Here is a 27,172-nt window from a genome sequence, read left to right on the forward strand (position 1 = left end):
CTGCTTAGCCAACTTCAAGGTTATCCTCACAACGTTGTTGTGGGGGGAAAATGGGGAGGGGGCAAACCACGCATGCTCCTTGGAGGAAAGGTGGGATATAAACACATGAAGCAAAATGAAATGAAAGGCCACTTGTCAGGGCAAAGGGTTGGGCTGTGGGAAGATGTAGAACTTCCTGGAATTTGGTGACACCTTAGTCCTGGAACTGTGGATCAGGTGAGTCTGCTTTGGAATTTGGACCTGCCAAAATTCACAAAGCATCTCCAGTCTGACCCACACAGGTGTATCCCTAGATTGGGCTTCAGCCTTAGGCTGTGACATCACATCACTGAGGTTCAAACCTCCAAGTCCCTGGGCACTCACAATGATGGTGGTGGTGGTGGTAATAGCAACCCTTTGTAGGACTTACCTTCATGATCTTTATAAACTTCAGGAGCAACCTCTCTCGGTCCTGGGCTTTCTCCTGCTGCATAATTATTGAGCGGACCCTGTGAGTTTGCAGATTGGGAGAGATGCAACAACGCAGCCATCAGGATTAAACAGTTCAAGCAGGTTTCTGATCCAGGAATCCCTGCTGAGCTGCTAAGCGCTGGCTGAAGCACCAGTAATGTTGGCTTCCTGATTCATCTTGGCTGAGAGTCCTGGAAGACCTGCCCCCTGCCTTGCAGGCCTTTTTCCACCTGGCCTGGGAGGGCAGCGTCCTGACTGTCTCCAGCTACAAAAGCTGAGGCTGTGGAACAGAATCGTGGGCTGGGGTGCCATTTAGGGCGTTTGTTGGGGGTGGTATTGTTGCTGGTGTTGCTGTTAATTTTTTGGCTCTTATGATTCTATGTGGAAATTGTTAAATTTGGTTGTTTTGTTTACTGTTTGTTTTGGGTGTTTTGTTTATTGTTTAAAATGATTGCTCTCTTGCGCAAAAAGCTTTCCTCTCTCTTTCTCAATGACCAAGAAACATGTGCACCTCCTACACACAGGAACTAATCTGCAGCACTCACTTTCAGAACAGCAGACAGTGGAACACATTTCTTGATGTTTGTGAGTCAGTGCGTTGCATTTTTCCTAGCAGGGATCCCAATGTCAGTCTTGTCCTATTTCCCACCACCACCCCAAAACCTGACAGGATGAGGAAGGCTATGTCGTCCCCAGCAACCTTTCCTGAGGACTAGTAGATTGTGCTACCTCAAAAGGTGGGTTGATTGGTGAGAGGGGGAAAGGCAATTTCTAAGGGAAGGGCTCAACATTATATGAAGAATCAAATGAAGAATCAGAAATTCTTTTTCCTGTTCCCTTCTTTCTTTTTTCCTTTTTCCTGTAAGCTTTCTCTACCTTCCTGTCCCTTTCTTGTTCTTCTTTCCTGCCCTGTGTTTTTATTTAGATTAGCTTTGCTAAAAAGATATTTGATATTAATTTTTGTATTCCTTTTTTCCAAATTTTAATAAAATTTATTCAAAAAGAAAGGAAGTATTGTCTACACATTCTGGCAGCCGCTCTCTTGGGTTTCAGAAGAGGGACTTTCCCATTCCTGCAGATGCTGTGGACTGAACCTGGATTCTTTTGCATGTAAAGCAGACACTCTGTTGCTGAGCTATGAACATCAGCCTGGGGCCCTCCAGCTGTTTTGGACTACAACTCCGATCAGCCCCAGGCAGCAGGGGCTGATGGGAGATGTAGTCCAAGGCATCTATAGAGCACCTAATTGGTGACGGCTAGTCTACACTAATTGGCAGTGACCCTCCAGGACAGGATTTCAGACAGAACTCTTTCCCTATCTGAAGATGCTGGGGATCAAACATAAGATCATCTATGTGCAAAGTGCAGGCTCCACCACCAGAGCTACGTTCTTTCCCTCAAATTAATGCAGGTGTGGGAAGATGCAAAGTGCTATGGTGGGAGGGCATGAATAAGCTGGATTCGATTTCATGGGGAGGAGGATGTTTTGCCCGGAGATCACATCTAGCATGGCCTGGTGTAGTGGTTAGAATGTTGGAATGTTGGCCAGTCACTAGCCTACCTCACAGGACTGTTGTGAAGATAAAATATAGGAAAGGAGAGGAAGAACTGTGTAGGCGACCTTGCATTCAGAAAAGTGAACTGTAGTAAACAGATAAACAACACTTCACGGCACTACTCTGAATAAAAATGAACCTCTTAGACCTCCAAAGCCTGCCTCTTGTCAAAAAATGTGAGCCACAAACCAGGGACTTCCTTTGTGCATTGCTCAGAACCGCAGCCCTTCCTGTGATCCCTCAAAATACACACACCCTCTTGTCATCAATGCAGCTTCCCCTCCCAACAAAATATGCAACTCCGAAACCAGACAGGAAGTGAGATTTGTTGCTCTTTTGTCTTTCTTACCAGTAGGACATGTTATTAAAGTGCTCGGTGAATTGTGTCAAGTTGGGGCTTTTCTCTTCATTCTGCTCTTTTGCCCAAAGCAGAACTTCAGGGATCTGCAAAGGAAAAAAAAAAAGGTGACAAAAGGGACAAAAGTTAATTGTCCCTTTTGCCACTGAAAACACAGATACGTCCAGGGAAGGGAGGGCTTCCCCTTGACACCGAGAGCTGCCCAAGCTGCACTGTCAAAATGTCTATGCATGCAACTGCTTACTTGTTTTATAAATATTCAGGAATCTAGTAGGACAGTTCCAACTATAAATAAAATGGTTTGGTCTTTTAAAAGTAAAAACAGGATCAGCTGAAGAATGGATAGATGAATGAAGAAAAATGAAATGCAAATCCAATTCATGGAGTCAATTGTTTTGATGATAGGTTATAGAAACAACAACAATGAATGCTGTAAAGGGAACACTAGTACTGTATTTTGCAGTAGATTGCATGTTATGTTAAGTGGAAGATTCTTAATTCTATATGTAGAATAGGATGGTGTGCTTTAAAGAAATGGAATCTGAATCTGAAATCCAGCTCAAGGCGAGAGGAAGGCTAATTTATATTAATACTTTAATCAATATTACTTTTGCAATAGTTTGGTATGGGTAATAATAATAATAATAATAATATTTAAAAAAGAAAACTGTGTGTGTGTGTGTGTGTGTATTAAAAAGCTGCATCCCACCCTGGAAAAGTTGTTTGGGAGGGAGGCCAGCACACATCACATCCGCACCATATATTTAAAGCACATCTATCCCATGTTAACAGTCTTGTGATTCCCCAAAGCATTCTTGGAAACAGTAGCTTAGCCCTTTCAGAGCTATAATTCCCAGCACCCTTAACAAGTAACAGTGCCCAGGATTCTTCGGGAGAAGCCATGTGTTTTAAATGTTTTAAGTGTGAATGTGTCCCCAGGAACCAGAAAACCATGGAGTTAGCAGGCAGCCACCTATGAGTGGCGCTTTGGGCTAACAGGAGCCTTTCACCTTTTCACAAAATGTATTTCTTGTGGGACAGTGGCTGTTCTCCCTCTAAGTACGGTTTAGGTGCTTCTTCTACAAGAACACAGGCCAGCTCTGACATGTTGTTTGGAATACCTCAATTTTATAAAAGAGCTCTGCATCCAGGAGGGTCAGTTGTTCTGCTATCTCATGGCTGTGGAAATCGTGGAGGGTCCCTGGTCTGGACAAGGAAAGAATGAAAAAGGTGATGCACAAACTCCGGAGTGTCTTAGTTTGCTCTTCCTTTTTAAGCCTCCCCAAGTTTCAAGTCATTTTAGTTCCAGAGGGAGGTTTGCACACGTTTGGTGACATCTCAGAAACTAGTAAGGTAGGATAAATATATAGGTGCCGCCCCCAGCTTCCTGGACTTTTTTAGCAGGTTCCCACTCAGTGGGACTGCTTTCCTGTTGACCTAAAAGTACTCCAGAGTAGTGAGGAAAAGAAATCATACACAATAATGTGGGCACCAAGAAGCACTTCAAGCGTGGTACAATTCACTCCAACGAACTGCAAGTATTGCATTCTTCTCTGGCACTGAATACTTGCAAGAAATTATATGTGAATTAAAGCAATTTGAACCTTGCAAGTGCCAGACGTTTTGCAAAAGATATTTGAGCAAATATACTTCACACTTTGGGATCCTTAGCTTGGGATTGGGTTTCCCCCTACTTTTGAGGGCAGAGACCAAAAACAGCACCATCTCACCTGGCTGCCACCCATCGAGCCGCAAGAGGTTTGATCGAGTTGGTGTATCGCAGCATTTTCTTCTGATCCACTTTGTCAAGGATATTTTTGCGCAGGACTCTGGCAAGGCTGAGCTCCCCATTGCAGACCAAGCGGAACACAAGGTCCATGAGCAGCTTGAGGATCTCCTCCGTCAGCTCCACCAAACTGAGAAAGAAAATGTGTGAGAAACCTAGAGCAAGTCCCCTTCAGCCAGTATATATGTACATGTGCTGCACTCACCCACACCATTTATAACCAGTGCTTTTTACCCCAAAAAGCTGTCTAAAAAGACACGGCATGAGAGGGAAAGAGAGGAGGAGAAATACAAGCACAAGGTCCTGAATTTACAGCCAATATCAGAGGCAGACTTTTGGGGGGAAAATTGAAGGGAAAAAAATATATCAGAGGCTGACTTGCTTTCAATAAAGAGCAAAAATACTTCCCCTCACCCCCAATATCAGATCCAGGGGCAGAGCTGGTGACAATCTCTAGGCCGGCTCCTGCCATGGTCATATTTAATGAAAACTCTTCATTCTGATGATGTGAGTTTTCGCTTATTTTTAAAAAGGCACAAAAACCAGCTGCTAGTCCTCATGATCACAGCAGAAAAAGTTCTGTTTTCTGCATCTGTTATGAAGGCCACTTAGGAAAGCAGCTGCTCTTATCATCTGCCCCAAAATCTGTGCTGTGAAGCAGCTAAATGGTAAAGGTAAAGGTACCCCTGCCCGTACGGGCCAGTCTTGACAGACTCTAGAGTTGTGCGCTCATCTCACTCTAGAGGCCGGAAGCCAGCGCTGTCCGCAGACACTTCCGGGTCACATGGCCAGCGTGACGAAGCTGCTCCGGTGAACCAGCACCAGAGCAGCACACGGAAACGCCGTTTACCTTCCCGCTATACAGCGGTACCTATTTATCTACTTGCACTTAAGGGTGCTTTCAAACTGCTAGGTGGGCAGGAGCTGGGACCGAATGATGGGAGCTCACCCGCCGCGGGGATTCGAACCGCCGACCATGCGATCGGCAAGTCCTAGGCGCTGAAGTTTTACCCACAACGCCACCCGCGTCCCCCTAGCTAAATAGTACAGATCTAATAACTTCTCTATTGTCTTAATGCATGTTTAATGCTTTGAAAAATACATAAAGACCAGCAGTAGTGGTGATTGGGTTGCAGTAGTTTCTCATCAGCACGAACTGTAAAGACTTCTGTCCATTGCCCTGGGTAACCTTGCAAAGGAAGGATAAATCTCCTCCATGTGGTGAAATGACTGGCATTTCAGATCCATGCAACTGTGCATAGAAAGTGAGAAAAAACTCGCTCACCACAGCTCATCCACAACTCGGACCAGGACGAAGAAGGTGTTCTTGCTTACTCGCTTCTTGAAGGTGTCTGGACAGTGGCAGAATTTCTCATATGTTGAGGGGCAAGTTAAAGGACTAACATGACATAGCTGAGTTGCAGGGACCAAACCAATGCAGAACACCTTAAGGCACCTTACAGTGAACCCTCCAGTTCTAAACCTGGGTGGCGCCTCAGGGAGAAGTATTAAACTCAAGCATCACCAACCTGTTGCCAGTCCAGATGACACAAGACTACAACTCCCATCACCCCTGGACATGCTGGCAGGGGATAATGGGAGCTGGAGTCTAGCAACATCTGGAGAGCAAAGGGATCCCAATTCCTGGGCTGCAGCAGGCTAAGAAGAAACAGTTGCATGTTATCTTCCTGGTTCCAGGATAACTCTGCCCACCTAGGAAACCTGTTTGGTTCTCCCTGGCCCGGCTTGGCTGTAAATGCTCCCAGGTGAGGTCAAATCCAGCTTCTCCCAAAGAGCTCAAAGACCCCATTCCACTAAGACTCGTACCCAGAGCTCCTGGCTGACATGCCAGGATTCACATGCACCCAAGGACACTGCAAAAATAATAGCCAGTTGCTAGTCGTCATAATTACAAAAGAAAAGCTCAGCAGTCTGTTGGCCATCCCTATTCCCAAGGCACAGTGCCGCTTCCAGAGTGGCTGGGGAAACTCAGTCAGATGGATGGGGTATTATTATTATTATTATTATTATTATTATTATTATTATTACTACTATTCCAAAGCTTCTGCTTCTCATCCAGCTTGAAACCTATTAGGCAAAGCAGATATAACAGCACAGTTCTAATTACCCACATCCCTGAGAGGTGTCACAGAAAGAAAGGAGATGCAGAAATAAAAGTGAATAGGGGCTTCACACACACACACACACACACACACACACACACCTTCATTCCTGCCTTCTGCCTGAGAGGAGAATGCTGCTGCTCTCACTCCTGCCTGTGCAGATGGGAGCATAGATTTATAGCTTCTGGCCACGAGCAAAGGATTTCCACCGACAGCTGGGAGGAGGGCAGTGCAGAGGCTGCTGCGTCACATTAATCAGCAGCAGGGGCCATTTCTTGGCAGCAGGTGGCAGTGATGAGCCAGGTGTGGCACCATGCCTCTGGAACACGCTGGCACACGACCGGCAAAGCCACAAGGCCTGTGCGCTCAAGTGGAGAACGTGGGTGGTTTAGAAAAATATATCGCCCTAGGACAAAGGCAGAAAGGATGGCATTCTGCAACACTAAGGGAAGGCATCACTCCCTTTGTGTGCAGGAGTGGAAGGGAAGGTGGGGAGAGGAGAATGAGAGACACGAAACCCCTACCGTTGCAGAAAGATTGGGGGCAGGGAGCCATTTGCAGCCCAAGGGCCATATTCCCTAATGGGATACCTTGTGGGGGCCACATGGAAGGGCCAGTGGCAAAAATGGGTAGAGGAATGGATGTAAAATTTATTTTTGTGCATTAGGCCAGTTCCCACACACACACACACACACACACACACACACACAACTCTACCCTCCAACCAGGCAAGCAAGAGGCACTATCAGAGTTCAAGGATGCATTCCAGCTTGGCAAAAGCACTCAGGTTTTGTTGCAAGGCCAGTGAGAGGTGTATGTGTGTGTCCTGAAGAGAAGAGTTGTGACCTGGAGATAATTCCAAAGGTCAGACAAGAGAGGCCTGAAGGGCTTCATTTGGCCCCCAGAACTGAAGATGATGGTTGTAGGGAGGAGAGGGAATGGCAAGAACGGCCATCTACCCTGAAACCTTAAAGAGAAACGGTAACCCTTATGAAAGATGCTGATGGATAAATCTGTCAATTCTGGTTACTCTCAGATTTTTGTTTTTAAAGTTCAGCTCAACCCATTCCTGCATCTACTTACACATGTCCCCCCCCCCTCCCAAGAAAAACTCTGTGTGAAAACAGAAAGCAACTTCCATGCACATTTCTTCTGATATATATGTAGCTCTGTATGCAGGTTTCCTGCTGTGGTCCCACTAAGCACACTTCTCCTTGAAGCAGGTGGTGGGGAGAGAATGGGTAAGAAGCCTGCACTTCACAGGCTTCTTTAGCCTTTTCTCTGCTTGCTCTCCTGCAGCTCACTTAAAGGAGAAGTTCCTGCCCATCTGCTGACATCACCAGTGAAGACAGTGGGTGGGCTTCATTTGTGGGGAAATGGCCTTGCAGGCGAAACTGGACCCCCTTGGTGCGCCAAGATTGGCCCATAGGGTGGAGGTTTCCCACCCCCAATCCACCCCCCCCCATTTTCTGTGCCTGCTTTTGGGTTGGAAAGCTGCATCACAAAATTCAGAAAAGTGCAAATTTCAAAATATAGCTGTGTCTCAGCTTGTGAATGTGATGGATGCCTAAGGAGAGAAAACACGACAGCATCCAGGGAGTGGCCACAGTGCAATGGTCCCCTTCCAGCTCAAATGGAAATTTAAATATTCCCTTCTTTTTGTCCAAAGACTCCAGTCTTCACAAATTCCTCTTTTGATATACAACCTGGTTCCTGCGGGGTGGAAGAAGAGAGAAACCTCAAGCTTCTTCACACCACCTTCTTTTGAATCTTTGGGTGCAACTGACAACCCAAAGGAATACAGGAAGCTGCCTTCTACCTAGCTTAGTACTGCCCAGACTGACTGTCAGTGGCTCTCCAGGGTTTCAGGCAAAAAGACATTCTCTGGAGAGGATGGAGAATGGACTTGGGACCTTCTGCATGCAAAGCGGGTGCACTGAGCTATGGCCTTTCCCCTAAAATGAAAGCATGGATCTGGTCCTCATGTTCCTGAAAAAAAGTTGATTTTAAATAGGAACCTAAGGAACTGCCTTATGCCGAGTTGGACCAATGGTCCATCTAACTAGACAATAGAGTGTCCAGCATCAGTTCTTTAGGATTTCAAGCAAGAGTCTTTTACCCAGAGACGTTGGCGATTGAGACCTTCTGCACGTAAAGCAGATACTCTGCCAATGCGCTACGGAAGGGCCGCATTGACACTGTTCTAAACTGACTAGGGGTTCTGCCTCTTGGAAGGTAGACACACTGCACAATTTGGGCAGGGGAGAGAGGGGTGGGGAGATTTGCTGAGCGTTTGAAAGGATATCTGTATTGCAGTTTTTTGATGAGGTCTTCAGGTGTGATGAACGTGCGGTAAGTGGTCAAAAAGGCCTCACAGTACAGCACCAAATCTGTTGAGGAGAAAAGAAGGAAGAGAAGAATAGAGAAGACACCTGTCAATCAACAGAACAGCTTTCACCCAACATGGTGCCCTCTCAATGTTTTGGACTACAACGCTCATCCGTCCTAGCAAACATGCCTAAGGGGAAGAATAAAATAGAAACACATGGCCTCTGTTTACCCTGATCGTGGTTAGGGGGTCAGGAAGCCAGAGAGAGAATTGGAACACATGACTCTAAGGCACAACCCTAACATCCAAACCACAGTGTGTTGTTGTTGCTGCTGCTGTTGCTAATAACTGTAACTATTAAATTTCTTACTCACTCTTCATTAATCATGATTCTCCAGTACAACTCTCAAAATCAATCAAGACAAGAGATGTTGTAGCAAACAATATCACAGTAAAGAAGGGCAACTTCAGCGTGTTCAGTTGCATGGGAATCTAGTCACCATTCAGTGGGTTGTGTCTTACTCAGAGTCGACCCACAGAAATTGCTAAGATGCTTAGGTACATTAACTTCAATGAGCCAATTCTTGAGTGGAACCTAGGTGGATAGAACGCAGTCAAATTGAATATGTGAGCAGTGCAGAGTCAACTTCGAAGCTCTTACTAAGCAAAAACAACAATCAGAACTGTACTGTAAATGGAAATGACTGACAATATGCAAACAACAAGCCCGCATACCCCAATGAAATCTACAGTGGCCCCACTTGCAGACAGGGAGCTAACACGCTCCCTTCTGCAGATGCACACAACTATAACTGTTGCAGCGAATGTTATCTCTTGTCTGATTGCAGCTAGGCAGAATCCTCCTTTGCGTGTTGCCCCTGATTCAAGGATCCTGCCTGCTCTGATCTGCAAAACGTGACAAGTGATGTGGGGAGTTTTCAGCAAGCCACTCTCACTTCTGTGATACCTTTCCTGTCGGTCTCTGTGGCGTGGACCAAGAGGATGTCGCCTGAACCGCCACGAACATCTGGTCCGTCGTCGCCCTGTATGAGAAGCAAAACAAATGGAGATTGTGCTTCAGGTGGCTCCACAGGAACTATGGAAACCTGCTTCACACCAGGTTAGACCATTGGTCCATTTTCAACATTGTCATCTGTGACAAGAAGCTGCCTTATACTGACTCAGTCCATCACCCAAGAGCTCAGGACCAACTTCAATCAGATCTCTGGGGTTCAGGTAGGGGGTTTCTCTCAGCTAGGGCTGCCATACTTCAAAGAGCAAAAAAGAGGACGCTATGACGGCCATTCAACGCAAATAAATGCAATTTGTCTCAAATTTCACCCCTGAAAAAGAGGACACATGACAACCCTAGCCCTGCCTAAAAACACCAGGAATTGAACCTGGGGCCTTCTGCTTGCGAAGTGAGTTGAGCCCCTGCCTTTGCCTTCTGGGAGACCCTGGTGCCTGAACAGACTAGTAAGCCACACAGAAATTCCTCACGCTGCATGCCGAGTCTTGAGCTGGGGGGTGGAGAGATATCTGGGCTTGCTGTCGCCCTGGAGGTGACCTCCAGCCCAAACTTGACTTTGTTTTGTCAGACTTAAAGGGAGTGGGCAGACACCTGTGAACTCTTGAGGCTTGTGAGGAGAAGGAAAATCTATGTGTTTGTCACTGGAGGTTATGTGGGGGCCAGTATGAGTGGGCTTTGGTGTATCGTGAGCCAGATCCCACCACCACAAGGAACAATTTGATCAGATCTTCGAGGTGTACATCGAAAGGCTGAGTGAAACAGATTAACTATAAAGATGTTACTTGGAAAGCCCATGCAGACCCCACAGGGATGCAGCAATTACATTCAGACATTCTGAAGTTACTCATAGATTGCCCATCCTTGCATTAGAGCAGGTGTAGGGAGGACCTGTGACCCCACAGATGCCCCCAAACTACAACCTGCATCATCCCTGGCCATTGGTCACGCTTGCTGGGGCTGTTGGGAACTGTAGTTCAGCAACAGCTGGAGGATCATAGCTTCCCCACACCTGAATTAGAGGAATGATTTTTTGAGCAGCGGGGGAAGATACCACACAGACCTGATTTTAAAGCGTTACATGTGCAAAAGACGTCAAAATGGCACCTGGCTTTTCATAGAAAAGAACACCAGGAGGGCTGGTGGATGGCTACCAGCATCTATCAGAGAAATTATGTTCATGACACAATCCTTGAGCTATTTCTCTGGCAAGGCTCCTGGAATTCCACTTAAGATATGAGTAATGGCTTCTCCCTGCCTGCTGGCGGATCGTGGCTGGCCAGAGCACTTCTCCTGCCTCCTGCTCAAAAAGCACATGAAGCATGTGCCCACAAATGAACAATCGCTGCTCTCTTCCAGACAGGACCTCTTGACAGTCTGAGAGCTTCAAAGGCCCAGCCTCATTCCCTGGAGCCCCAGGAAAGCAAGTGAGCCAGGCTGCCTGGCAGAGGACCCACTGGGTCTTTCTTTCTTTCTTTCTTTCTTTCTTTCTTTCTTTCTTCCTTCCTTCCTTCCTTCCTTCCTTCCTTCCTTCCTTCCTTCCTTCCTCTCTCTCTCTCTCTTTCTTTCTTTCTTTCTTTCTTTCTTTCTTTCTTTCTTTACCCAAAGCAGCCATTCAGGGGAATAACTGGGAATCAAGGCTGCTTGTCAAGCATTGCTTGTGTGCTGGCATGCAGTTTGTGGCACCCCAAGAACTCCAGCTTTCATTTTAAAAGAAAGCAAAGTTTCTAGTTCAATGGCGGGGGTGGAGATAAGTTTCAAAGTGTGTGTTCATAGCACCCAATGCAGAACACTTTTCTGCTTGACAATCGGCTGTCACGGACCACTTACAATAAAAGAAAGTTTACACCAGTAGTGATGGCAGAAGCATGCTTTTGAGGGTTGGGCCTATGATGATGTTAACTCTTCACTCCCCAGGCCATGAATAAATTTTTTCCAGGTCAATACACGTTTCTTCACAGTTTCAAAACTTGCAGCGGCCCTAAGGTCTAGTAACTTGTTTTACTGTTTTACGACTACAAGTCCCATCCAGCAGTAAGGTTCTATATGAAACGAAAGGACACTCAGCTGTGCTGCTTGCTAACACGAAAATATTAGCTCAAGGGTTCAGCTCTGACATTTGGTTTAGCATTCAATCCAATTTGATTCGGGCCTGAATATGATAGCATAAAAGCCATGCTGCTGCTGGACTAACCTCTTGCTTCAATGTCAACCTGGCCATGATTTCATTGTGGTCAGTCAAGGACAGTTCATCTACTTCCTCCTCTGGTTGGGAAGACTCTGAAGATTCTGCTGACTTCTGTTGCCTGGGTGAGGAACAAGAGATAGTTATTGCCAAGTTTCTAGCCCACAGTGTAGCTGGTGTTTCAAAGAAATGTTAACGTAAGCAAGAGGTAGGTCTCTGACCAAAGGAGGTCACAATCAACATATTGATTATGGGTAGAGATAAGGCAAAGCTAACAAGGGATGGAGATGAACACACATGAGAAAAGTGTGTTGGGGGGGGAGAAGGTTCTAGTCTTCATGGTGTTATGAGGGGGAAGCCTGCCTTATGATGACAAGCCGACTGATACAGACTCAAAGGAGCCATGGTGGAAATGTCGAGCTTCTATACTCAAGAATATGGGACTTAAACCCAGCCCCCCACCCCCGCCTTCCATTTCCCAGCCCTTGGTTTTGAAGTTTGGCCAAGCTGTTCCGCTGAGCCTGCCAGCCCCAGGATAATTTTTTTTTAACACCCCTACATCCCTTCCAGCAAATCTTCTGGCAGTTCCCTCTTTGTGAGAAGTGAGGTTACAGGGGACCAGGCAGAGGGCCTTCTCGGTAGTGGCACCTGCCCTCTGGAACGCCCTCCCACCAGATGTCAAAGAAAAAAACAACTATCTGACTTTTAGAAAACACCTTAAGGCAGCCCTGTCATGTGTGCAACCCAGTCATATGGAAATAATAATAATAATAATAATAATAATAATAATAATAATAATAATTCCAACCAAAATTCCACCTCCAGTTGTAGATGGCAGTTTTCAAATATATGAAGGCATGAGTTGCATCTTGAGAAAACATAACCAGCTGGTAATAATACTTATTCTTTTGAAAAACTGCATTGTAAATTTCTTGTGGACTTTTTCCTGAGGGAGAAGATGCATAAATCCAGCAAACTGATTACCCTAAACATATAGAGGCAACAGGAGTCCCACCTTTCACTCTCATCTTGGTTCTCCTTCCCTTGGGTGCTGCTCAGAGAAGCAGAGTCCTTGGCATGACAGTCTTTTATTGCTGGGGATTCCTGCCAAAGAGAAACAAGCTTTGCGTTATTAACACAGGACCTCTCACTGGGGTGCCAACTCAATGTGCAGTGTCTAATTAACCCACCTGTACAAATTAAATAAACCAACAGAATACGTACAACTCAGTTAGAACGGGGGTTGTATCCAACGAAGGCCACATCCGCACTATACATTTAAAGTACGAACAAATCACTTTAAACAATCACAGCTTCCCTCAAAGAATCCTGGGAAGTGTAGTTTGTAAAGTGCTAGGCAACCATATTGCCCTTACAGAGTTACCAATCCCAGAGTGGTTTATCTGTCAATCCCTCTTTCCAGGGAACTCTGAGAATTGAAGCTGTGTGAGGGAAATAGTGGTCTCCTAACAACTAAATAAATGACACTTTATCCTAAGCAAATGACACTTTCCACAATTCTTGGGCTGGGGAGAAGCCATGACTGGTTAAGTGGTACGATACTGCTTTAAATGTATGATGTGGATGTAGCTTGAGTCTTACTCAGAGCAGGCCCACTAAAATCATTAGCTAGGATGAAGTTTAGCCCATTGATGTCAATGGGTCTACTCTCAAGTATAACATAACTGGATCCAACCTGGGGAAATCAGAATGCTCCCCGGTCACCTAACAGGGGTTGGGAGTCTGTATCCCTGCAGAGATTCTCATGACCCTCTGTCAGCAATGCCAATGTTCAGGGATGATGGGAACTGCCATTCATATTTCAGCAGGATTTGGATGGCCAGAGGTTCTCTGTTCTTGACTCACACGCTGTTATTGTTTCCTTTGAGTCATTGTGACATGAAATCGAACGCCAATCACCATTGGCAAGTTTCAAAATCATTGCCAACTGGGTGCCAACCCATTGGCTTTGGGCAAATATTCAACAAAGTCCGTAACAGCCACGTGTGAGCAACATCGATGTACCTTTTAAAATTGCATCATGGAGTGGGTGGGTGGGTGTTATCTGACAGCAATGAGTGGAGTGAAGAGCTGTTATTTCCCAGCCCAGCAGAAATCAGGGTCATGCATAAACAAATCCCTCATTTGGAGGAAGTTGAAAACCCCTCATCACTCCCGCCCTCCCCCCGCCACTTGGGAGTGCCAAGTTCCAGGCTTAATAAGCTTCCATCTCAGGGCGATGGGCCAGAACTAAGTAGCAGGAATGGGGAGATTACTTCCTACTTGGCTTGATGAGATCCTTGGCTTTTATCTCTGTACTGAAAAGTCCATTAGGACATGGCTGAGCCACCAGGCACAGCCTCATTCTCTCTCCTCACTTGCACCCATGAGGCTCTGCCACTGACCAGAGGGCCCCTCTCAATTAGTGGACCTGGACTACAGCTGCAGGCCACCTCTAAGCAGGAAAGCACAGGAGGAAGTAGAAAGTACAAGTTTCTGCTGCCATCAAAGGGTTACACTTTATTTCAAGTGCTGGATTAGACCCCCACAACTAGAAACACAGAGATGAGCAGTGGGAAAAGTGCAGCTCCTGATATCTCCTCTTCCATGCTTTCTGTCTACAAGAATAGCCCTCCCCGTGGTTCCTCCTTTGCAACTGGTTACCCAAACATGGAGAGGAGTGGTCCTTAGGGTGACTGAGGCTCTGCCCTCCCCCCCACCTCAGCCAGGCCGCACCTGCCTTCCTTAGTGTCCGCCATCTTCTATGACCGTATCACGAACCACAAGTGTGAATCACTTTGGTGCACGGAAAGGAAGAGGAAGTTCGGGCCCGCAATGGAGAAGGGCATTGGCCAATCACAGTGGGAAGAGGGTGGAGGAAGAGCTCCAAACAGCCAACCATGCCCTTGCTGGAGTACTCCATGCCACCACCCCCTTTTATTATTTAATAATATTTGCCCGCTAAGAATGCTTAGGTCTTCTCTCTTTCTGCACTCCTGAACAGAGTCCCCCCAACATCCGCCACCAAAATTTTCTATACTTCTGTAAATCTTCAGAGTCCCCCTCCCCACCCTGCCTTCCACTTGGGCATGGATAGTGACACCTTGTTTATGCAGATGCATGCGAGCACACACCCCCCACACACACTGAGAGTTCACTTTTAGTATCCAGATAATGATATAAAAACTAAGCGACTGGACTTTTTTCTGATCACATTATTTCAAGGCCCCAGAATGTCATCACAATGCTTAAACCGGGATGGGGGTGGAAGGGTAGTTTGGGATCTACTGGTATATCTCTGGTTGATTTCAAGCAGATCAGAAAGGATTGTTTAGCAAAGGCAACAACGAAATGTCGTTGTCGTCCCCCCATCCACCTCTATATTATATCGCTGAAATGTAGAAGCTTACAGGTGGAACAGGGGAAGATAACCATAAGCTAGTTTGGGGGGTGGGTGCGTGCAGAAGGGGCTGTGGCCTCAGTTCAGTACTGGTATTCAAAACCAATTCTTAGACTCAGGATCTTTCAACTGTAAATGTCTGTTGCCTATGTTTGGATCTTGGGAGTTCCTAGTAAAACAGAAATACACCTGGGTTTAAAATGAGTGAGCTGTCCCTCCTCTATGGCTCTGAAGGCTTGAGACCTTTTTCATTTGCCTCCATTGCAGAGGATGCCACTTAGTTGAACTGTGTTAAACTACAGTTTTGGATTGATTATTTGGTTTTCCAAAGAGGTGGCCCCATTTAGCTGATTCATTCAACACCCAACTTGGGCATATCTCTGTTGAGCACAGAACAGCAGGTACAAAGCATCTTCCTTTCATATCCATGTATGAATGCAATGTTTCATCAAATATAAATAGAAGCCAATTATCATAGTGTTTTACAGCGGGGGGGGGGGAGGGGAGGGAAGGCGCCGCAAAAGCACATGGTAAGTGGCATGGGGGAGGGGAGGGGAGAAAACACAAGGCCTGTTTGAAAAAACGCTCCCCAAATCCCTAAGAGCCATGAGCAACACCAGAAAAATAGCACTGAGCAGCCCACACACCAACAGACAGGCCTACTTGGGAGTAACCCAGGGCACCGCATGGCTGGAGAAAGGCTTTGCGAGAAGCGCCACTCCCCTCTCCAACAGCAGCCCAGCCAGCATGCAGGCCCCACCAGACATATTGGCAAAAAGGTCTCCCCCAACCGCAGTTTTACTTACTCCTTCAGAGTGAGGGAGTTCCCCGTTGCTCTGACTGGAGGAATACAGATTGACGTATTCACCCTCCCCTGCCTCCTCACTGGCGTTTTCACTCTACAGGAGACAGGATGGAAGAAAGTGGGTGACTGGCTTGGTGGGTGGGTGAGCTTTGTGGGCTGAGCACAGTCCATTCAGCAAAGCGAGCAGTCTGGGCTCACAGGGCTGAGACCCTCCCCCCCATAAACTTAAAGGTGGCAGGCGGAGAGAATTTACGGCATTCATTCAGTTTCAGGGTCTTTCCAACGGAGCAATTTCCCACCTCGTAAAAGCTGTCCCCCCTCCAATATATATATACTTCAGGATGCATTAATGAGTGTGCAATCAAGGCATGGGGAGCATCGCAGTTGGGAAATGGGTCTCTTGAAAACCAAGTGACTAATCTGTGTGGAGGGCTGACACAAGCAGATACCAGCTTCGGATGGCAGAGATGAATGTTCCTTCTGAATTATATTCGGAGGGAGACTTCACACTGTCACCTGGAAAGGTTCACTTTTAGAATGTGTAAGGGCAAGACTCTCCCCGCATTCAGGGAAGTGTCCCCCCATTGCCATCACAGTGTTCCTACATGCATTACTGGTCTTGGTCCTTATGACTTTGGGGAAGATCCCCAGGGTTCCAATCAGCAGACTGAGCAGGACGTCCCCCCTCAAAAAAAGCACCGGTGTTAGATTACTCTAGCCTGCAGCAAGTGACCTAATGCACAATATTGCCATCTAAAGAGGTGAGCTTCCCTAAGACCACTCTAAAATTAAATAACTGCGGCACTGAGTGGGATGTACTGTTTCACTGGAAGGAGGCAAACAGAAGAACAACTCATACAGAAGTGAGATGAGTGGGTCTTTTATGGGTAGGTGCTCTGGACTCACAGGGCCTCTCATGACATGCAGATTGGGAATGACTCCTTTCATGCCTTAGAATATTCTATACATCCTACTCCCACATCAAGGTAAACGGTTTTAGCGATTAGTCTCTTGGTTTCCAAATTTGGCATGCAGCTGAATATTTGTAGAGAGGGGAGCAGGGAAGACAACCTGCATGAGAAACAAGAGCCACCAGACTCTCAAAATTAAAATAATCAGGATCACTTGGGGCGGTGGCCTCTCCTGCAGGTTGTGCTCCTTGCCTTCCACCCAACCAGTCTCAATGAGCACCAACTATTGCTGCTACTAGATGGGTGTGGCCAAAGTGCTGGTGAGCTGGCTGGCAGCTTTTGCAGATTAAGCTTGGAAGGCTGATTTCAGGCATGCCCACCTTGCTCTCTTTCCAGCCATCCAACACGCAACCCCACCCCCATCATGATCAATACAGTGCACAAGGCAACCTAAGCAGCCTACAACAGAGAGGGTGCCTCGAACGGCCAAGGAGTTCTCACCGAAGATGTCTGGAGAGAATCAGTGAAAGAGGTTTCAGAAGGAAGGCAGACAGAAGCAGTCCCACTAAAGCTGCTCTCCTGAGAGGAAGAGGTAACCCCGCCATCTGCAAGGCCGAGAGGCTGGCCGGCTGCGGCAGACCCTGCCGCCAGGTCAGAGTTCGGAGACTGGTGTGCAGGTGGGAAGCACAGAGGCAGGGAGGAGGCGGCGGAGGCAGATGAGAGAAAAGGAGGGATGGAAACTTGGCTGCGAGGCACAAAGTCTTGGGAGAAAGACCTGAACACCGATTTGTACTGCAGTGGGTGGGGAGAAGACAGCAACAGTGGTGGAGAAGTAAAAGGGCCAAGCCAACGGGGAGGGATTTGGGGAGCAGGGGGAAAGGAGAGGAAGAGAGACAGAGAAAAGAGAAAAGAAATTAGATCAACAGCAGCTCTAGGCAAAGTCACAACGTCAGCTCTAGGCAAAGCGGTCCACGGCCAAGGCGACACCATCGCATCAGCCTCCTTCCTCCCTTCTCTACTCTTTTAATGTTCCTGCCATGCCAAAAAAAAAAAAAAAAAAAAAAATGAACTGGAGGGCATAGCTGGGACTATGTGCACTAACAAATAAACGAAACATTCCGTACCACAGGAAGTGGCATTCTGCAGTCCACATACCATGATGCAAATCGAGAATATCTACATATTCCTCTCCTATTCTGCACAATCTATTCTGCTTTTTAAAAACAAAACAAAACAAAACAAAACAAAACAAAACAAAACAAAACAAAAGCACTCTAGATTTCACAAGTCAATGAGCCAGACTTGTAAAAAACTCAAAAAAGTAACTAGTTTGCTCACTCCTTCTTGTTCTTTTTTACTAGGTTGTGTTCTCATGATGGCTGCAGAAGAGGGGGAAGTCCTCTTCTTTTGCAGCCAGCATGAAAATTTATGATATCAACCTCTTAGCAGACTACTAATTGCTTCTTTAAATGCCTTCTATCTAGCAGACTGGTGGAGGAGAGACAGAGGTGAGAGGAAAATTCCCTTCATCTGTAGCCAGCACAAAACCAAGTGGACTAGTTGATGAGGAATGGAAAGATCTGTCATTCTTCCACCAGCCTGCTCTCTTGCCTGCATAAAATTCCCAGTCATCTACGGTGAACAAGAGGAGTTGTTACTGAACAGTACTTAGCTACAGAGGAAGCATTTACTCTTGACCATTGATACTGTTGTCCAGTAAACCACCTGGATTCTGATGTGTCAACAGGCACTGCCCATACACTTACAAGCTTGCCATTAATTTTGCAACCACACGGGTTAGTAACTTTCAGTATAATAGTATAATAAGTATAATAAGAATTTTTAAAAGAGATTTTCATGAAGCTGAACTCCCTGTATCTAAGACCACTTCATCTGCTTTTTCTGGACTGTCGTGGAATCACAGAATGCACAGATCTCTGATAGTGTGAAGTATGTTTTCTTTTTTAAAAGGTGCTAGTCCATATGGCTTCAAAAATAAGCTGGAACATACAAGGACAATGCCCAGAGGAAATTCCGCATCTGGAGCTAAGGTTTGCAGTTGTTAGGCAGCAGGGCTCCAGAGTCCCGCCAAGTAAATTTAGCCCTAAATAGCAGAGTCAGAATTTGGAAAATTGCTTTGCATGAGTTACAGAATTCATAGAAACCTGCTTTCCTTGGTACAGAAGTAACTATTTCCTTTGCACATGGCACACACAACACTTGACTGCACCCACATGAAATCCCGGGCATCGCCTTCTTTTCGACATGTGTCCATAGTGGGTGCTAGGATCTGCTTCTTGATAAGAGCCTGATGCTGGCTGGGGGCAATTCCCATATTACATAAAAACAGGATAAGCTTGGAACGGCATCTGTGAAAATGTATTGATAGGCTTACCTAAACAACAACGTTTTTAGCAGGCATCAAAAAGAGTACAGCAATTCATGCCTCTGCTGTTGCCCTAAGAGGACAAACTCCCACCAAAATGGTACATTCAAAATTTTAAGGATTTGTTAAAAACAAAAGAAGGCTCTAATCCTTATTGATGCAAAGATACCAGAAGGGGGACTGCTGGGTAAGATCTAGGGGGTGGGGGGGCTTCAGTGCCAAGCTTAGCCTCTAGCCTCTCCGGCTGAATTGTCAAACAAGCAGAAATTATGCAAACTTACTAAAAACAATGGAGAGCAGATGATATAGCATTTGCTCTATTTGTATAATTTATGAAGGTTGTGGAATTAAAAGAGCTGAGACATGTCTCTGTCAACCAGGCACTCTCCAGATGTTTTGAACTAAAACTCCCATCAGCCTCAGTCAGCCCACAGGATCATCCCTCTATCTCCCTCCCTCCACAGCTCTAAAGATCAGTGTGCGCGCGCGCGTGTGCGCGCGCGCACACACACACACACAGTGAGAGAGAGAGAGAGAGAGTGTGTTAATTTCTCTTGGTTAAGGAGTAATTGGTTTTACAATGCACACCTCAGAACAAGACCTCAAGAAAGTGTCAGGGTTTTGAAAGAGGCAAATGAGCCGTGCCAGATCAGTCCCAGAGACCACTGGGCCTTCCCAACTGTGCTTGCCACTGGCAAAAAAAGGAGAGAGGTGCTGACAGTGTTGTATGGTGGCTAGAGTGTCATACTATGGCCTGAAAGACCACTGTTCAGGACTTCCGGGGATTCAGTAAGTGGGTGGGAGAACCACACATGCCACTTTGATCTCCTTGGAGAAAGGAAGGTGACATATGAATGCAATAAATGAATTGTTGTTTGGCTGGGCTCTTAGCACACTTGGCTCAGGAGTTTCTTGAGCTGTGAAATGTCAGGGCAAAATAAAACAATATTTGCACAAAGAGCTAATCTGCATTTTGGTGGACACACAAACAGTGATCTAATTTCACACTTTAAAAAAAGTATTCAAACAAGTTGCCCTAGGTGTAAAACCAGCATTTGCAAGACTTCATGGGGCTACGAGTTAAAGCAGGTTGCTAACAGACAACCTGACCATTGCACACTCATCCTGATTTGCTAAGGAAATTAGGCTTCATTGGTTATTTAGTGAGTGTTCATTCGAATTCGTTTACAGGGAGGATAGATGACACTGGGTTGCCCCACACTTTTTGGTGCATCTCCCCTTTACTTTCCTTAACACAAAAGTCCGATCTTTTGTGGAAGGGGGTCAGCTTCCGCAAATCTAAGTACAACCAAAACTTGCTGGCACATGACTCACACCCCAAATCAGGAACAGTTGTAATTTATTACCTTAAACCCCACCCTCCGCCATTGCCCCTTATGCCTGCAACTCCACCCCAAAACTTCCTACATGATGTTACTTTGTTCCCTCCACTTCAAATCCCTCCCTCAAAACCCAACTTTTCCTTCTTTCATTCATTCATTCAATTAGCAAAATGTATGTACCATATAATGATAATGATAATGATAATGATAATGATGATGATAATAATAATAATAATAATAATAATAATAATAATAATAACAACAACAATAACAATAATAATAATAATAATAATATAAAAATCTCTAAGAAGCTTTACATAACTATGGTATAATATATTCATTAAAAACTAGCAATAAAAAGAGACTATTTAAAAAACAGTAGATATAAAAGGATTACCAGAAAATAGGTAAAACCAACAGTTACACACAGACAGACAGACAGACAGACACACACGTACATAATAAAATTATGTGTCTAAATAGGTTGGCCTAAGCAAAAGAAGTTTTTAGCAGGAACAGGAAACATGGAAGGCTCCTGTCTGACACTAACAGGTAGGGAGTTCCATGGAGTAGTTGCTGCAACATGCAAGAGACTGATTACTTGCAAATGAAAAGGAAACACTGTACAGGTCTTGTAAAATAGCTAGTTCTAGCTTTATCCCTAAATCCTCACTTCCAAATGTCTAAGTACATCTAATTGCAACTGGGCAGCCAGTGCAGTATAATGGTTAGAGTGTTGAACCAGGACTTGGGAGCCTAGAGTTCACATCCTCACTCGGCCATGAAACTCCCTGGGCTAGTCACTGTCGCTCAGCCCAATTTACCTCACAGGGTAGTTGTGAGGATAAAACGGGGAGGGGGCAGAACCATGGGCACCATCTCTGTATGCTTTAAATAGCTGCTTTTACAGATAATCTACATAAATGTTATGAAATAAAGAAAAAAAATCTTGAGCTCCTAGGAGGTAAAAATGCTATATTAAATGCAATCAATAAATAAATTGCTGGCAGCCACCCCTTGCTATCTTCCTTGATCCATTGTTCTTTTCCACTGTCTGGACAGAAACCCACATGCAGCCTGCTACTACTAGAAGGCTAAAAAAAGGTCCCACCCCAGACAGAGAAGCCGGCGGCTCACACTTTACCTCCCGACTGTCTACTGGTGGAGCAGTTTTCCCCTTTCCCGAATCGAGCGCAGCCTGCCCAAGACCGTCTCCCATCTCCCGTCTTTGGGACTTGACTAGATTTTCCATGCATAAAGAATTGAGAAGAGGGTAAGCGGGGGGGGGGGGGCAGGGGGGTAATCTGGGTGGCTGAAACTAAAGGTGTATGGAGGGGGGAAGGAGAGGCGTAAGAGGAAGATACTGGTTTCCAGATGAGGCTCTTCCTGCCCCTCCCTGCCTGCTTTGTTCCAGATGAGCAGAGCCAGTGGGAATGTGTGTGCAGGGGGGGGGGTGGAGGGGTCCTGCACCATCAGCCTTTGGTGCTGCCTCAGTAACCCCGACAGCCCTAATCTCCATATTGATCCTAGGTCACGGACAGCAGTTTGGAGAGTCTCTCGTGCCTGCCTGGCCCGAAAACATTAAATCCCCAGTTAAGACTCCTGGCTCATGACATCACCCTAGCTCAGCAAATCCCATTCTGCTGGCCCAGGCTGCCTTTGGCGTGATCAGCTCAGCCTACTGGGGAGAGATTTGTGGAAGTTGTAGGTTGGAGGGTGTCCTGTTCAGGATCTAGTTATTTCACTGCACACACATGCTCTCTTACTCTCTGTTTTAGTGGAAAGCTCAGTAGTTAAGAGCACTGGCTCTGCATGCCAAAGGACCCAGCCTCAATCCCCAGCATCTTCTATTCAGAATCATGAAGACTATAGGCCTACATTACATTTAGATGAAGGACAGTAATTCAGTGATGAAGCACCTATACTGCATGCAGAAGGTCCCATGTTCAATGCCCAGTGGCATCTCCAGGTATAGCTGGGAAGGTCCCCTGCCTGAAACCCTGAAAAGCTGGTGCCAGTCAGGGTAGGTAATACTGAGCTAGATGGACCAATGGTTTGACTTGGTACAAAGCAACTTATTTGGTTTCTGCTTAATCCAGCGCTTGCGTGAGGGAGACCTTAGGTTCAGCCCTTGATGGCAACTCAAGCTGGGTCTGGGGAAATCCCGCCTTAGACCCTGGAGAGCTACTGCTGCCCATCACTGTCCATTCTGTTTTAGCAGGTCCCAAGCAACCAGGAATGGAAGATGGAACTGATAATAGAACCAGCATTATCATAAAGAATAAAAGGAAACAAGTTAGAAATATCAATTCAAGACTGAAGAGCTACAAAGGGTACAATCTGGCCAGACTTAACTTTCTTTCTTTCTTTCTTTCTTTCTTTCTTTCTTTCTTTCTTTCTTTTCTTTCTAAAAAAGTTTCTAGTTCTTATGCCTGTCAACAGATACTAGAAAATATACGGGCAATGTCTGCTGAAATCTCAATGACGGCCATCCATCCATCCATCTACCCACCCACCCACCCACCCAATAAAATGTATACAATGCTGGATTGTAAAAAAAACCCCAACAAACCCTCAAAGTAATTTTCCAAAAAAGATGAAACAATAAAATTATAAATAAGAAAAATAACAATAATTTAAGACTTTTGACAAGTTAAACTAAGAATAGACTAAAAACAGATTAAAACTTGCATCAGTTTTCTAACATTTGGGTTTAAACAAAAATGTTTTTGGTGGATGTGTGCAAATACAATTCCTAGTGGTCTGGGGGCAGGTGGGAGCTTTGTTCCTCTGCCTAATGGGCTGCCCCTCCTCCTCACCTGGCAAACTCGGAACAATGCTGCAGAACAGAGCTAAATGCAGACTTGTTGCAGAATTTATGCAAATATGGTTGCAAAATTTACTGAGCTTGCAGAAGTGCCGGCGCGCGCACGTGCGCGCGCGCGCACACACACACACACACACAGCATTGCCTGGGTACAATTTTTTATTTTATTTCTTGAAGGAGGCTACTGTTATGATTTCTCGAGGGACTGTCCCTGCCCCTCCTTGGAGCAGATCAGCGTGTCTGGAATCAGGCAGTGGAATCTTAACTATGCAGTCATGCTGGGACCAGTGCCAATTATGAAGCAAGTATTTAACAATATGCGTGTGTCTATATGTGCCGGAGGGCGTGGCTGAGAAGACTTTAGGTCTTTTGTCTACCTGGATATCCTCCTCACTGATTGCTGGCTGATAAGCCAAAGCAAAGCAAACCTCTCCAGAAAACACTGGTGCTTCCACCCCTTAGCCCACATTTCTTTCTTTCTTTGAAGGATCCAATAGCCAGGAAGAGGGACCATCCAGTCCACAGAATTGCTACAAGCTTAACAAATCGCAGCTGAGGATTTAAACTTGGAATCTTTCCGGCGCCTGTGGGTTCTCCCCCTCCTCTGCCTCCTGCAGGGTCAGATGGGTTAAAGCCAACAGCAGACTGTGGCCTGGAAACCCCCCAGCAAGGGCTCCTCTGTCAAGTGAGCAATTCTCCAGTGGGAAAGCAGAACTGAGGCAATGCAGAACAGAAGCTTTGGAAGACAAGGGCTTTTAAATAATAAAGATGAAGTGGTCAGCCAAAATCAGCCTAGGGTCAGAGGAAGAGATTGTGTGTTTGTTTTTGTTTTAAATAGAAAGCTAGCTAAATGAAGACCAACAGTTGTTACTTTGGGGCATGATTCATACTGCCAAAGGTTGCAGAATTATAGCTGATTGGGAGGGTCTTGGGCAATAAGCCCAGTTTGCCAAAATATTAAAACAAATAAATGGCACTATAAGTGACAGGAAAACACACAGGAAAGTGCAGGGTGACATTTGGCTCTGACACAATGTCATCTAACTTCCCTGCAATCGAATCAGAATGAACGCTCACTAAATAGCCAATGTCGTCTAAGATCCCTGCAAACAAACCAGAACAGATCCTTAATAACCTGCTTGTCTTAATAACCAGTAGAGGACAATGCCAGAACTTAGAATGTGAGGGGTTAACTTAAATGAGGATGTCTAAATGTGTGTCTCCAAGGAGAGCAAGGTAAAGTATTAGTCTCCCAACTCAAGAGGACTGGCTTTAAACAGTGCGGGCTAGAAGTCCAGCTCCTTTACCTTGATTTACCTTCATTTGCTCACACAAAGCTTACGCAGAGGCCAGACACTGCATGGTACTCACTAGCATTCATTCTGAGCTTAGGCAGGGCAGTTTTACAGCAATGAGCATCCACCCTGGTTTGCCAGAGCAGAGCGTTCAAGTGTGTTCCCATTTTCTTCCTGTTAAACATTTGTTCATCCCACACTTTTCAGCACATTTCTCCATTACTTTCCTAAGTTGTATTTTAAGTGGATTTGTTGTGCTAGGCTAGGGCAACCCAGTGCTTTAATTCACAACCATCACACAAACCTAAAGTTCTGGTTTGGGCCTGAATCCCTCACACTAAATTACTGACCATCTGGGGGCACCCTGGACCTGGATAAGGGTTGAAAACATGGGTCTGGCCACTAGTTCCCAAGAAAATCACTCTCTTTCTCAGCTTCAATCCCATTTTTGCTAAGGGGGAAAGGGTGATCTTAAGGCACTGCTCACCCACCTCCGGGGTAATAGTTCCATTTCACTACCAACCTAAGGAGCTGAGGCTGGCATTTTTTTTTGTTTTTGTTTTTCCTCACAAGCAGAATGGGTAAGGAGACTGCCCTCTACTAAATAAACAAAATCTATCATATTGGTTTTCTACATTCTTCATTTTTCAAGTCTTAAGATCAGTTCTCCTCAAGAAAATTCATCAATATTTTAATGCAAATTTCTAATGACTATATTTTTTGTATGCAGTTTTTGTCTAATAAACATGTTTTTGCAAGCAATTTCTCCTAATATACAGCATTTTTGTATGTATTGTTTTACTAGATAACTGCATTGCAAAATCTGGAGAAGTGGGAATTAGGTATTTTCTTATTAAAACAACCAAAAATGCATTTCTTTTACATCCCTATGTAAAACTAGTTCCTGGAACTTTTCTCTACCCTGCCTTCTTCACAAGAACACTACTGCTTTAAATGCATAGCGAAGATGAGGCCTTATTTCAGAGAGCCAGCAAAAGTGACACTCATTTTCAGTGGCCGAATTCCACTGCTGCCACAGAGCAGCCTCCCTCATCATGGTACCTCCAGAAGCTGTCGGGACTCCAACTCCCATCATCCCTGACCACTGGTTACATTAGCTGGGGCTGATGGGAGCTGTAGTCTAACCATGTCCGGAGGATACCAGGTTAAGGGAAAGCAAATGAACTACAATTCTCATCATCCCTGACCACTGCTTGTGCAGGTTGGGGCTTATGCAAACACCTGCAGAGAGTTGGGGGAGGCTGAAAGATTCTAGCCCTGATAGAGAAGGAAGAAAGCATATTCCAAAATATTCCAAAAATCAACTGAACATCACCAGGGAAGGAAACAAAATGGCACAAAAGGAGCTACTGGGATGGAACTAGGAAAGATCCTCTATGCACCCTCATTTATTACACAGCTGATTTTCAAAGGCAATGGGTGGATGGGCAATACAGCACGTGGTTCTGGATGCAGAAAACCTAAGAGTCAAATCTAATTTCAAGGCTTGCAAGCAGCAGAGCTAGAACAGGCCCCTGCAGTGGACCATGGAGAGATGTCGTTGTTCAGAATAGGTTAGGTAAGTACCATTCAACCTTGGATCCCTAGATGTTGTTGGACTACAACTCCCAGCATATCTGCCCATTGGCTAAGGGTGTTTCTCATCATGGGACTCCCTGGTAAATGTCCCTACTCCTGTCAGCTACTAGCCACCTCCTCCCCTCCCTCCCATATATTCCTGCTGGATGCAAGGTGTGGAGCTTACCTGAAGGACCAGCCCAGACATTGTGGTCTTCATCAGAGGCTTTTCTCTGTGTGCTTTGACTGAGGCCGGTATGGAGTGACCTCATGAAAACAAGCCCTTTTCAGTGGCGCCTGCCCTTACCCTCCCAGTTTGTGGAATGCTCTTGCTAGGGAGCTTTCTGGCCCCAGGTTAGGCAGTTTTTATTACTCAGACCCTTGGTAGTGAAGCAAGCCTTTACTGTGATGCTCACCTTTGAGAGGGGTGTGGTAGGACTCGTCCCACTAATTGGATGAGTGTTTTAGGAATGCTGTATGGTACAGTGGTTTAACAATCAATTCATTGTCCCAGGGAACTCTGGGAACTGTAGCTTCATGAGGAAAGTAAGGGGTCTCCTAATAACTCCCAACACCTTTAACAAGATACAGTTCCTAGGATTCTGTGGATGAAGCCATGACTGTTTAAAGTGGTACAAAGTAGTTGCAGTGGCAAATTCAGAAGTGCAGGGTCCCTTCATGATAGTCATAGCCATGCCCCCTCACAGCTGAAGCCCCTTGTCAGTGTTCCTAAGTGCTTAGCTTTGGTGCATGCATAACAACTTCTCCAGAGTTTGCATAACAACTTCTCCAGAAGTTGTTCTTCTCCAGAGT

At 45.7% G+C, this 27,172-nt stretch overlaps 1 protein-coding gene and 1 long non-coding RNA gene across 11 annotated transcripts in view; one reads left to right on the plus strand and one right to left on the minus strand.

Moving 5' to 3' along the window:
• Positions 1 to 27,172, minus strand: part of RAPGEF1 (Rap guanine nucleotide exchange factor 1) — a 109,426-nt gene that overhangs the window by 4,250 nt on the left and 78,004 nt on the right. For 3 of the 8 annotated variants that reach the window (XM_080990582.1, XM_080990581.1, XM_080990583.1), the window contains 11 exons: positions 17,432 to 17,722; positions 16,021 to 16,113; positions 12,830 to 12,918; positions 11,824 to 11,935; positions 9,570 to 9,645; positions 8,575 to 8,663; positions 5,436 to 5,524; positions 4,095 to 4,280; positions 3,486 to 3,570; positions 2,356 to 2,450; positions 410 to 488 (listed from right to left, as the gene is read on the minus strand). In XM_080990582.1, the coding sequence (XP_080846708.1) occupies positions 410 to 488; positions 2,356 to 2,450; positions 3,486 to 3,570; positions 4,095 to 4,280; positions 5,436 to 5,524; positions 8,575 to 8,663; positions 9,570 to 9,645; positions 11,824 to 11,935; positions 12,830 to 12,918; positions 16,021 to 16,113; positions 17,432 to 17,722 (1,284 nt within the window). The remainder of the gene's footprint in view (positions 1 to 409; positions 489 to 2,355; positions 2,451 to 3,485; positions 3,571 to 4,094; positions 4,281 to 5,435; positions 5,525 to 8,574; positions 8,664 to 9,569; positions 9,646 to 11,823; positions 11,936 to 12,829; positions 12,919 to 16,020; positions 16,114 to 17,431; positions 17,723 to 27,172) is intronic. The other 5 variants (XM_080990585.1, XM_080990587.1, XR_013981649.1 and 2 more) reach the window with 4 other exon arrangements.
• On the plus strand, positions 17,436 to 25,561 carry LOC308468465. 3 transcript variants are annotated; one of them, XR_013981669.1, is made up of 4 exons: positions 17,436 to 17,522; positions 21,722 to 22,992; positions 23,664 to 23,787; positions 23,974 to 25,561. It is a non-coding gene; the product is annotated as an uncharacterized lncRNA (long non-coding RNA). The 3 variants fall into 3 exon arrangements; XR_013981670.1 differs by having other exon boundaries at positions 21,722 to 21,932; positions 22,878 to 22,992; positions 23,664 to 25,561; XR_013981668.1 differs by having other exon boundaries at positions 23,664 to 25,561.

Source organism: Podarcis pityusensis, assembly GCF_964106645.2.
Source record: "Podarcis pityusensis genome assembly, chromosome: Z".
NCBI classification, from domain to species: domain Eukaryota; kingdom Metazoa; phylum Chordata; class Lepidosauria; order Squamata; family Lacertidae; genus Podarcis; species Podarcis pityusensis.